This window comes from Mytilus californianus, unplaced genomic scaffold (genome assembly GCF_021869535.1).
Source record: "Mytilus californianus isolate M0D057914Y unplaced genomic scaffold, xbMytCali1.0.p SCAF_4, whole genome shotgun sequence".
Lineage (NCBI taxonomy): Eukaryota > Metazoa > Mollusca > Bivalvia > Mytilida > Mytilidae > Mytilus > Mytilus californianus.
Genome location: NW_026262690.1, coordinates 26,181,543 through 26,193,915, shown reverse-complemented (window position 1 = coordinate 26,193,915; position 12,373 = coordinate 26,181,543). Strand labels below are relative to the sequence as shown.

General features: G+C 31.4%; 2 protein-coding genes across 10 annotated transcripts in view; both read right to left on the bottom strand.

Moving 5' to 3' along the window:
- LOC127737801 (neuronal acetylcholine receptor subunit alpha-10-like) overlaps nt 1–12,373 on the bottom strand; it is a 151,292-nt gene that overhangs the window by 5,448 nt on the left and 133,471 nt on the right. For 7 of the 9 annotated variants that reach the window (XM_052248728.1, XM_052248730.1, XM_052248729.1 and 4 more), the window contains exons 2-4: nt 5,077–5,216; nt 4,862–4,906; nt 3,161–3,270 (exon numbers count right to left, since the gene is read on the bottom strand). In XM_052248728.1, the coding sequence (XP_052104688.1) occupies nt 3,161–3,270; nt 4,862–4,888 (137 nt within the window). In that variant the 5' untranslated portion in view covers nt 4,889–4,906; nt 5,077–5,216. Of the gene's footprint in view, nt 1–3,160; nt 3,271–4,861; nt 4,907–5,076; nt 5,217–5,873; nt 6,066–12,373 lie in introns of those variants that run through there. The other 2 variants (XM_052248727.1, XM_052248724.1) reach the window with 2 other exon arrangements.
- Nucleotides 1–12,373, bottom strand: part of LOC127737800 (neuronal acetylcholine receptor subunit alpha-10-like) — a 56,541-nt gene that overhangs the window by 23,946 nt on the left and 20,222 nt on the right. The gene's annotated exons all lie outside the window — the stretch shown is intronic.

Below are 12,373 nucleotides of genomic sequence, written 5' to 3'. Positions count from 1 at the left end.
TAACGTCACGTCATCGATATCAGTTACGGTTGCAAAGGCATTATAAAGTCCCTTTCCTGTATAACGTCATGTCACAACTCACATGATGCTGGATTTTCTCGCTGTGTTGAAGACCCATTGGTGGCATTGGGCTGTTTTCTGCTCTGTGGTCGGGTTGTTGTCTTTTTGACACATTGCCCATTTCCATTCTCAATTTTACTTGAGGTATGTAATAAAGTGTATATAATATGTTTTTTGAACATCACACACCGTATCAACCCTCAACCAATGTAATGCACAAGCAGCACAGCAATTGTGGTTATACTGGTGTCTCGGGTTGATATGGATGTGATGTTAAAAATATCCATATGACATTCTTCATTTATCTGATACATAAACGATGATATAAAAATCAAAATTTAAATAAACAGAGAACTTAAATATATAGTATGATATAATACTGCATACAATAATTTTCTGGTCAAAAGTTTTTTTTTATATATTAACGTTGTTGTTTGTGATTTTTTTGTAAAGATCTTGCATTAATGTTTTTTTTTGCTGTTTAAGTATATTAATGCATGTTTAAAAATGCCTTTAACAGATTCTATCTATCATAGTTTCTGCAAAAAAATAAATAATTGGTAAAAGTTTTTCAAGAGCAATAACTCCTAATATGACTTCAATTGACAATTTCAGTCACTTGACTTATTTGTAGCTCTTACTTTGTTGAACATTTTTGCTAATTGAAGTTTCTGTCTTTCTATCATAGTTTCTGCGAAAAACTAAAAAAATATGTATAAATTATCTTTTAAGGGCGATAACTCTTAAAAGGGATCAATAGACAATTCGGTCATATTGACTTATTTGTAGCTCTTACTTTGCTTAACAAGGTTCTGACAAGATATGGGCCTGCTGTTCATTTTAACCTGTAAGTTTTGCTTTAACTGTTTTAGTTTTTGAGATTTAAGCCAACAACTGCGTTTTACCCCTTTGTTCTATTTTAGCCATGGTGGCCAGGTTTTTTGACTGACCACAAACATTATACTAGATACCATAAGGATCATTCACCCCAAGTTTAGTTTAATTTGGTTCTGAAGTTTCAGAGGAGAAAACTCTTGAAAAAGTTTAAGACTACGACGACGATGGACGACGAAAAGTGATGGCAGTTGTAAGTTTGGGCCAGGTGAGCTAAAAAGGCCAAATCAATAATGAATTTGAAGAACAAAACTCATAAAGAGGTATGTCAAATGTAAATCTGCAATAACTAGGTATACAATATACATTTTTCAATAAATATTACTTCCAGCACTTCCTTAGTGGTATGAAGATATGACGCATTATCGTTTGGACAATTATAAAATTAAAATTTAAATACTTAACCAATTGTGGTTGAATGATATGATTAAAGTATCAGTGTGTTTATCCCTGGCGATTTTCCATTAATAAAATCATATTTTCGAACGATTCAAAATCAGAGGCTGTGCAGCTATAAAGGAAGAGCTGATATTGATCCGCACCAAAATGACGTGGATTTCAGCAATCATAGATCACCGCACCTCAAGCATTTATATATAATAAACTCTTTAACAATCAAATTCCAGTAGTATTTCTATTTTTTTAAATTTATTTAGTTTATAACAAATAACAGAATTTCAATAAAAAATGTATCAATAGCCAAACAAGTAATATATTCTTGTTTCTAACTTAATGGGAGGAAAGTTAAAAAGAAATATTGAATTGTAATTATTATTCTTTAAACGCATGCTACATACTATTAGAGTACACTTTCAATACGATGTATATCAAACTTTGCAAATTTTATTCTCTTGTTATTAACTGCCTTTTGTCATGGCATGAAGCGAAAGAGTTTTTGAAGAAAAAATATCGCCACTTAAAAAATAATTCAAGTGCCAATAAATTATTTTTTTCTCATAAGACAAAAACGGTAATTTGTTTTACTGGAGCGCTCCACTTCAAGATAAATATTTGCTGTTCCTGCAATTGAACACACTACAAATATTGAAGTAAGGCTTAAAATAAAAGGGAATTAGTGACATGCTTTAACGACTTTTCTGTTACAGGCGGTCACGGTTTTCGTAGTGCACAATCATAAAACTTTCCCCTTCGATTTCTACTGATGTTCCAAATTTGAAATTGAGCTGGTCCTCAGTGATATCGGCGGCATTTTCAAATAAGTTTTTGTGTTAATAAATTACTTACTTACTGAACTTATTTAATTTATCTGATTTTAATTTAAGATTCCGTCCTTTTAAAAATTTGGATCATCGTTAGGTTATATGTTTTCGTGTTTATTGCCTATGACAAGAGAGTAAATTGGAACAGTGAAAACAAATAATGACGTTGCTGATCAGCTGATTAGCTGATATACATTTACATTCGTATTTTACCACGGGTATGATCCAAAGTGTTTGAAAGGCGTCATATTAGAATTGTATATATATCGTTTTGTGTATAGAAAAATATCAAGATATGTTTTTCTTTGAAACTTACTACTTACTTCAATTATTTATTTTGCATTGTAAAAGCATCCAAGTTTTTATTTCATTGCATTCAGCAAAAAGAGTCTTTAAAAAGAGAGGCGAAAGATACCAGTGGGACATTCAAACTCCTAAGTGGAAAATAAACTGACAACGCCATGGCTAAAATAGAAAAAGACCAACAAACAAACACTAGTTCACAAAACACTACATAGAAAACTAAAGACTGAGCAACACGAACCCCACCAAAAACTGAGGGTGATCTCAGGTGCTCCGGAAGGGTAAGCAGATCCTGCTAAAAATGTCTGCTCTTGTATACATTTATTTATTTTTTTATGTAAAGTAAAAAATGCTTTTACACTAGTAATTTTTTGGGGCCCTTTATAGCTTGCTGTTCGGTGTGAGCCAATGCTCCGTGTTGAAGGCCGTACCTTGACCTATATTGGTTTACTTTTATAAATTGTAACTTGGATGGAGAGTTGTCTCATTGGCACTCATACCACATCTTCCTATATCTATTTCACAAAATTACAAAATCTTCATTTTTAATGACCTTCGAAGTGAATGTTTTTGTTCAATAACACTTCAAGATGATACATACGTGTAAAGTTATCATGACTTAAAACGGACACTACTTTATCAAAATTCGGTAAAAAGCGCATTTTTTTACTATATCGGTATACCTGTCATAAAGGGTTAAATCCGGTGTCCAAATCTTTGATATTGGTACAACTATATAGCCTGTATTATTATATTCACTTGAATTCCATTGCAACAAACAGTCTGTCCATTTCTAAAACGAGGTAAAAAATTCATATCTTTATAATAAACATCAGTTTTATTTACATCGTAGCATACATAATTAACGACAGATCTGTAGATAGCCCAACAGTGTTTGATCTTCAAATTTGCGTTAGGAAATTTTTGTTCTTACCTCAGCGGGTTTCGAACCCTTGCTTCTTTGACATCGCAGCAACACCGTCTGCGCCGTGTCAAGCGCCCAAGACCACTCGACCACCTAGGCTATATTGAAATATAGCTTTCTCTGGTGGAGTATTGCCTTTCCTCGTCCGCTTTATCTAGGGTTGTAACACAGTACATAATGTATAGTGGCAAGTAGATGGTGTACCTTTGAGGTCAGCTATTTTGTCTGTCGTAAATGATGATAATGTTACTTACCATGCCGCCACATCAAACTTTGATTTTATTATACACGTCTAAACATGTGACAACTTTATGACAGACATTCGCCATTGGATAACACGTGGGGCTCACACCATAATATATATATATATTTTGTCTCAAATTTAGCCCAACAATGTTAGATGTTCAAATTTGCGTTAGCAAATTTTTGTTTTTCCCTCAGCTGGATTCGAACCCTTGCTTCTATATATATATATATATACATACAAGTCTAAATTGAAAACAACGTTCAAACCTATGATTGCGTTGGATAAAAACCGCAATTTTTAAACGTGTGCATGCAAAACAAATTTCTTGGTAGAGGGGTCTAAATACAGCACAAACAACATTTTCCAAAAGACCAAAAAAGTGAAAAGTATATTTTAACAAAACGCATTTGACTAGCAGGTCGAACAACGGATGTTATTAAACCCTGCTGACTGCCATGACGATTGACAAATAAAAGGATCACCAGATGTAACAAAATGGATCTTAATAAATTAATTTAATACCAAACAGAAAACAATAAACTTGCGGAAAAGATAGTATACCGCAAACATGAGGTGCAAAAATTAAATATAAATAGGAAAGGTAATACCCGGCCACCGAAAGCTTTATATTTATAGAGCCTAGGTGGTCGAGTGGTCTAGCGCGTCGGGCATAGTGCAAGGCTATTTGGTGCCACGATATTTCAGTAGCATGAGTTCGAATCCCGGCCAGGGAAGAACAAAAAATTTGCTTCCGCAAATTTACAGATCTAACATTGTTGGGCTGTTGTTTAGACGAATTATATATATATACATGTATATATATATAGATGATGACCTTGCACTGATTAATTCAAAATTTAATGTTTGGAGAATCATAACAACAACAAACATTTTTGTCCCCTCATCTTATGTTTATAAACACCTTTTGTAAATGAAAGTAACATGAATTATGCTTCTCTTAGTGAGTAACATAAGCGAACTCTAAAAATGAACTCTTAACACATGTTTTAAATATCAATCTAGCTATATATAGGTAGGACATGGTTTTTTTAATCGTGAGAAAGACAAGAAAATTCCTACATTAGATATTTACACAATTTTTAGGTGTTTCATGATAGATCCTTTTTATCCGATACAAACTTGCTGTATCAATCTTAAATAAAAGGTCAAATAGTCCTTAAAAATATTCCAGCAATACATGTGAAAACTTACCAATCGGATCCACAAGTTTATCTTCATCACCTGATTTGGTTCATCCTGCAAGTGATACATAAACATGTTATACAACAAATTTGATGGGAAAGTGAATAATTTATTAATGGAACGTACATTTTCGTGAATTTTGTTTACATCTTAAAATCGATAAATGTAATTGAACATTAGAAAAAGTAATAAAATATTAAGCGTTGTAGAAAAACGTAACGTACCAGATCTATCAGTTGTCGAACTGCTACACCAATTGATAGATTAACTAGTGTCGCTCCTCCACATACTGGTCTTAGTCCATTGTCATAACCAGTAAATATGGCATCATATATCTGTTTTGTGGTGCTTAAACATTCAACATCTACAAATTTTAAATAGGTATTTAGGATGGTAAAGGTTTTAACAAAACTATTCGAAAAATATTCATGGTGTTCTGGTGCGGTTACACCACATGTAGCTGGGATGTTTGAAAACCATGCAGGTAACAGTTTAAAGTTATATATAAACTCATCAAAGATACAAGGATCGAAATTTTTATAACAGTTTAGAACTATGTAAGTGAGATCAGACGTTAAAACGTAGCTCTCGGAAAGTTCACCTGAAAAATATACAGAAGACTTCAATTACAATAATATATTAATAATGGGATCAGTAGGTGCTGATTACATAGTTGAATGTACTAATTGTCATTATAGTTGGGTTTTTAATTTGAATTTTCTTTTAGAACAGCAGAAAACATACATGTTATCACGGGTAGAAAAAAAAACTTTCACTTCTATTTATAGTATATCTAGTCATGTACACTGCAATAAAAAGATTTTATATTTGTCTCATTATGTTTTTCGTAACTTTTATTTTATGAGTTCAATTTTCAGCATGTTTGATTTTGACATTGGTAGAATAATGCACAATTTACAAAAGTAAATGTATACCATGTATAATATGGAACGTTTGTTTCTCTGATTCTCTCAGCAATCCCTTTTTAGATTTATTTACTTACTACAATTAGAATTCTTACCTACTAAAAATGAATGCCACACAATTATTAAAAGAAAATTTATTTTTAAATCCATACTTCTTTAGACACAATCTTTAAATTCAGTCTCGATCAAAAACTTTGAAATTACTTATTAGAACTATACTGCGAACTCGAAATAATCTGTTACTTATACATTAATATGCTGTGTTATATTCAGTTTTTTAAAATGTGCATGCAAGACCTCAGCAATCAGCATATTTGACATTTTTATGATGTTATCTTTTTTCGGTTATTTAGTTCTTTTGAGAATCGTTAGGATACACTTCAGAGATCACATATCAAAGTTTAACACTCCATTTACAGTAAAGATTTATATAATATCTGCAATATTTGTCACATATAAATGTGTTTAATAAATTTGTAGATATGATCTAGTCTTTATAAAATGTTTTTTTGGTTCAATGTAAAGGTTATAATACCTTTATCTTTGATTTGAAAAGTATCACAAATGTGATTTATTTGGGCAGATTTAAATTATAACACTTAAGAAGCTGTAATACTGGTCACTGTTTTTTTTACAACCATCCATGATATGTTTGCTTTTGTGGTTTAATTTTCATAATGATTACAATTTAAGGGAAACTCAAAGCAAATCCCTAACATATATGGAAAAGGATTCAACGGGATTAAATCTGGTGGTATATTGTAATAAAATATTCATTACTCCTGATACTTTTCCGTTTTATCCGTCCAATCCATTCCAGAAGCGTAGCTTGCTTCCTTCCTAACTTCAATCGGCAGATTCCTTTTGGTTTCAATTCGAAATTACTGTTATATACGTTTCCTATAATGACCTTATTTTCAATTTCAAATATTCCATTTATAATAATAATGTGGGTTTTGGATAGCATACAAACCATTAACCATCTCCTTTAAAAACAAAAATTCAAAAAGAGGCGGAAGATATTCAGGGGACATTCAAAACTCATAAGTGGAAGAGAAACTGACACCATCATGGCAAACAGCGAATTAAGAAGAAAATGTAAAAGAGTATAAAAAAAACTTGAGAAAACTAAAGACTGAGCAACAAGAACCCCAACATAAGATGAAGATGAAATCAGGTAAATCGGAAGAGTAAGCAGATCCTGCTCCATTAGTGGTACATGTCGCCTTGCTCATGGTAACATGAAATCACAGTTATAAAAATATACCATTCAATAGGCAATCTTTTAGTATTGATTTCAGATGAACAAAATATTTATTTAAAATTCAAATCAGTATATAAAATTGGTTTATGATACAATCGCCTAGTAAAAAAAAAGAACTGAATGCACCGAAGTGATGGAGTGTATAATCATTTATATAAGACATGGTATATGAAAATGACAAAATGATTTGAATAATCAAATGTTGATGTTTATCTTTACATAAAAAATTATAATTCAGACAAAAAAAATTTGAGCAAGTGCAGCGTAAGAATCAATAGAGTTAAAAAAAAAAAGGAAAGAAAGGAAAGAAGGAAAGAAGAAAATTGGACAAAATTTAGGTCAGATTTTGATCAAAATAGATTAATTATACATTATCAAATAATTGTTAAGTGCGTTTATAAATAACAATTAATATATTGTATGTGTTAATTCGTTTGTCAACCGAACATAAAGTATTTAAACCCTGGACCACAACACAAAGGCTAGTACATGATACAAAACCCTATATCGTTATAGGATCAGCTCCCCAGGTGTGCAGATATCTTTATTAACTTTATTACGAAAAAGGAAGAAAAAATCGGTCACACGTGACAACTACACTTGCCGATACCACGTTGTTCAAAGTATCTACAAAACAGTAACAGTTACTAAATAAACAATAGAAAAGACTATATAATCTCCATACAATTAGTAATTAGCAAGAGGGGAGATAGCTGCACTGTAAACTGAGCTTCGAATGATTACAAAGTATTGTTTAATAAAAAAAGAAATCTTTTTCTCGAATTGGAAACATACGTCGCAACTTTAAACCCATAGTTTAAGGTCCAATTCGATCCAATGGTAAGTGTTTATTAAAAGACCTTAACAACTACAAGTGAATGTAAATATGCATAAGGTGAACATATGCACGTGTACTAGATAAGAGGTATAAGTATATTGTAATAAAAAGTACTATCACTTAGGGACAGCAGTATTTGCTTTTATATATTAGATAATGTACCAATTAAAATTATCGCAATAACTGTTAACCAGGGGTGATTACTTATTAGACCGTTGGTTTTCCCGTTTGAATGGCTTAACACTAGTCATTTTTGGGGCCCTTTATAGCTTGCTGTTCGGTGTGAGCCAAGGCTTCGTGTTGAAGACCGTACTTTAACCTATAATGGTTTACTTTTACAAATTGTGACTTGGATGGAGTGTTGTCTCATTGACACTCATGCCACATCTTCTTATATCTATATAATAGTAGAAGAGGTTGTTTTAATCGCAGGTCATGTTGGTATTTTATTGTGGCAATACAACACTAAAGCTATTAAAACAATTTTAATGGCATTCTCCTCAAAACCTTATTTTAAATTGATTTGGAATTTCTATTTTTCATAATACACTGAAATTTTATTTTTTAAAAAGCGTTACATTGAACGACTATTTTATTATCTAAAACCTCAAAAATATGAAAATAAGGATTAAAGACTAAAGGAACAAATAATTTCTCGTGAGATGAGACACGGACACAATTTATGCAAGACTACATCGTTTGCATTTTGAAGACGGCCATCTGTGTAAATTTGTAGAAAGAGATCAACATATGAAGCAAACCATATAGTTTAAGTTGTATCCTTAATGTCAAGTTCACTCGAATACATATGATGCAAACATTCGTTGAAGCATAAGTTATTGTCTGACAAGATACCATCGATATATGAACTGCATAATTTTACAAGATGCATATTTGTTTTTATCTGTAGGTAATTTTTGTATGACGTTTGAATCGTATGAATACCGTCTTTTAAGTTTTTTTATATTGGAATCAGTTAAATTATCATTTGATAAGGGACTTTCCGTTTTGAATTTTCCTTTTGAGTTCGGTATTTTTGTTATTTTACTTTTTGCAATGGTGAAAAGCAGGTATCTAATTTTACTCTTATTTTGCAATGTCAAAACATCATTCGGCTATTTTCGATGTTTGCTGATAAACTGAACGTAGATGACAAGTGCTGCGATTGAGATTCGATTGATAACATCTGGTTGAATATATTCTTACAACACCCCTAAGATCTCTTTACTTCAGAATAAATCTCACGTATTTCAGAATTTCATGTCTTTGAAAAATATACGGATGCCATTATTATTAAATTTACAAGAAGCGATCATCTTTGTTTTATGATTCCGTTAAAAATAATATGTTTATATAGAATTCCCTTTGAATACTATCAACATTTAATAAAGGGCATATGATAGAGTTTTGATCCCAATGTGAATTGTTGACGAAAATTTGCATACAAGCTATTTCTAACTTAGTCAATACACCTTATCGCTATTTAGTCCAATCCGGAAAAAAACTGTCATTTAGACAACTTCCTGTTAGGGTCAACAGGCAAAAAACAAAGGTCATCAGTAACGAGCAGAGGGAGGGAAAAATTTAGAAAGCGATCAATAGGAAACTTTGATAGATTATGATCCACTTTTTCGAATCTCAAATTATAGTCAAACAAATATTTTGTTTGAAGTATTTACGATGTTTTAAACAGGTCTCATTAAAAAGTATCATGCATGGTGCATTGTTTAAACAGGGTCCCAGATAGCTTCAACTGGATGAAAAAGTTGTGTAATTTTAGAACTTATCCGGAATGGAATAAATAGCGATTAGGTGTATTCAAATATGTAATACAAAATATAGGTTCATGTGCTACTTTTAGAGATAAATGCAGTCGAAATTTAAGACATTTACTCAAAATTTTGATTTCATGGACATTTCTATCCTTTGGACAGACTTACCTTACGTTTTTGTTTTAAAAGACAAACGCAAGCGGATTTTTTGTATAAACATTTGAAATATCTTTTTTACAAAACTATGCTCAAAGTTTGTGTAACAAGTCTTTTGAAATAGTTCATTTTTATTAAATTAACATGATTTAAGAGAAAAAAAACGGCACTCTTTGCTGTATATTTATCTACTTTTGAAAAAAAATCATTGGTAATTTGTTCATAAAAAATGGTAAATATAATCTTCATATATAACCAATCAAAATGTCATTTTATAAAATAGGGGTCAATGTATTCATTTTCGAGCTGATGGTTTATATCAGTCGAAAAATGTAACTTTTCCCGATATGTCACAGTGTGACGCCGCAAAAAAAAAAAAAAAAAAAAATTGCGTTAGCAACGTCATTATCTCCCCTGTTACTGTATCGTATGCCCTTAATAAAAAATAAAGATATGTGGTATAATTGCCAGTGTATCCACCAAAGACCACCAAATGACGTACGGCCTTCAATGTTGAGCCAAACCTTACCGTATAGTAAGCTATAGAAATGTCCAGACAACAAAATGTAAAGCAATTTAAACGAGAAAACCAACGACCTGATTACAGATGAAACAAGTAAAAAAAATATATATGACAAACAGCAACCAACGACAACCACTAAGTTACAGGAAGGTCTTGTATCGCTTGTTGGAAACAATGTGACCTATAATGGTTTACTTTTATAAATTTTGACTTGGATTGAGAGTTGTCTCATTGGCACTCATACCACATCTTCTTATATCTAATCAATGCCAGTGAAGAACTAAGTCAATTGTGGTGAAATTTATTTATGAATTGTTTAAAACAATATCTTATATTCGGCATTAATGCCGATACACAAGAAATAAATTGAATATAAATGCATCTACTTTTCAAATGGTGAAAATTGGAAATAATTATAGAACATATGATAAACATGTAAAATTAGATACTAGGTGTCTACAGAATATATTGTGCCAAATCTTAAAACTGTACTTTAAAACGTTTATTTACCTGTGTTTACACTATATTTGATTTTTTAAAAACATATAACACATTTTAACATTAATCTAAAATTTATTTGAAACAATTTCTTTTGCAAAACAAATAACACATTTCCAAGATGATTACATGTTTGACACATTCAATGCAAATAACAACAACAGGGGAAAATTGTTATATAATTTTGTCTAACACCCCTTTGCGATTACTTATATACGCTTTAAATATGTTAACGATCTTTTGATTTCCAAGTTAGTTTCGTTTTGAAAACACAAATTTAGTGTATTTTTTTTTTTATTTTATCCTAATAAACGCACGGTTGTATTTTTTCACCTAAATAGTGAAAAGATTGTCAATTTTTATCATACATATAAAAATAAGGAAATGTGGTATGATTGCCAATAGGACAAAACTATCCACCAAAAAATCTTTTACGAAACTAATTGGAAAATATTCATTGTGATCGAATAAACTGTTTTCCTTTCTTTCAAGACATTTAAGTAAAGTGAGATTGATAACATTTGGAACCTTCAAACAAAAGTGAAATGTTTTATTTAAGGTGAACCTGTATGTTTTGAAATCAAGCAGGTAACAGTTTAGAACTATGTAAGCTAGTTCAAACGTTTCGAAACCATGCAGGTAACAGTGAGTGAAACCAGACATCAAAACTAAGCTCTCTTATAGCTCAGCTGGAAAATATACAGAAGACATCAATTACAATATAAATGGGATCAGTATAGAACAGCAGCTACCTACTTTTGTTGTCGAGGAGTCTCTTATATTTCAGATTACATGATTTTATCATGGGTTAAAGGGCATTAGCTGTCAAATTCATGTTCACCGATTCGACTCGAAATTTCATATATATTAAAAACATACTAAAACGTCTGTCTAAATAACTAAAATTCATAAAGAAACATTTACAATGCATGGAGTCGTTATAATGTACAACATTTCGAGTGTATTCTAGAATAGACGCCATCTAATTAACCATCGAGATGATCTCCGGAGAATTCCGTAGGTCATATGACCCGATGTAAACAAAAAAAAAGAATATAGATACACAGACAAGCACGTGCAATCGTATAATGACGTTTTTCTAAGTTTTTTCTATGTCATGTCATAGATTGAAGAATTATGTAAATCGAAGTTTTACCTGTATTTGATTGATTTGTTGTGGGCAGAATCAGTCAACAAAAGAGATATTCCCGGTGGCTGCAAGTCAATAATAATACATCATCGTTTTTTTTCTAAGCTTTTGTTTTGACAAAATGGAACAAAAACTGACTGCGAAAAGCGAAATATTTTAAATTCGCTTTTACAGAAGAGAGTCGAAAGATACCGAAGGGGGACATTCGAACTCAAGTCGAAAACAAACAAAATGCCATGGCAAACGAAAAACGACGAAAAGATAAACAACAGAACACAAAACACAACAAAGAAAACTAAAGACTAAACAACCCGAACCCATAAAAAAACGGGGGTGATCTCAGGTGCTCAGGAAGGGTTAACAGATCCTGCTATAGATATTAAAAAAAAAGAAA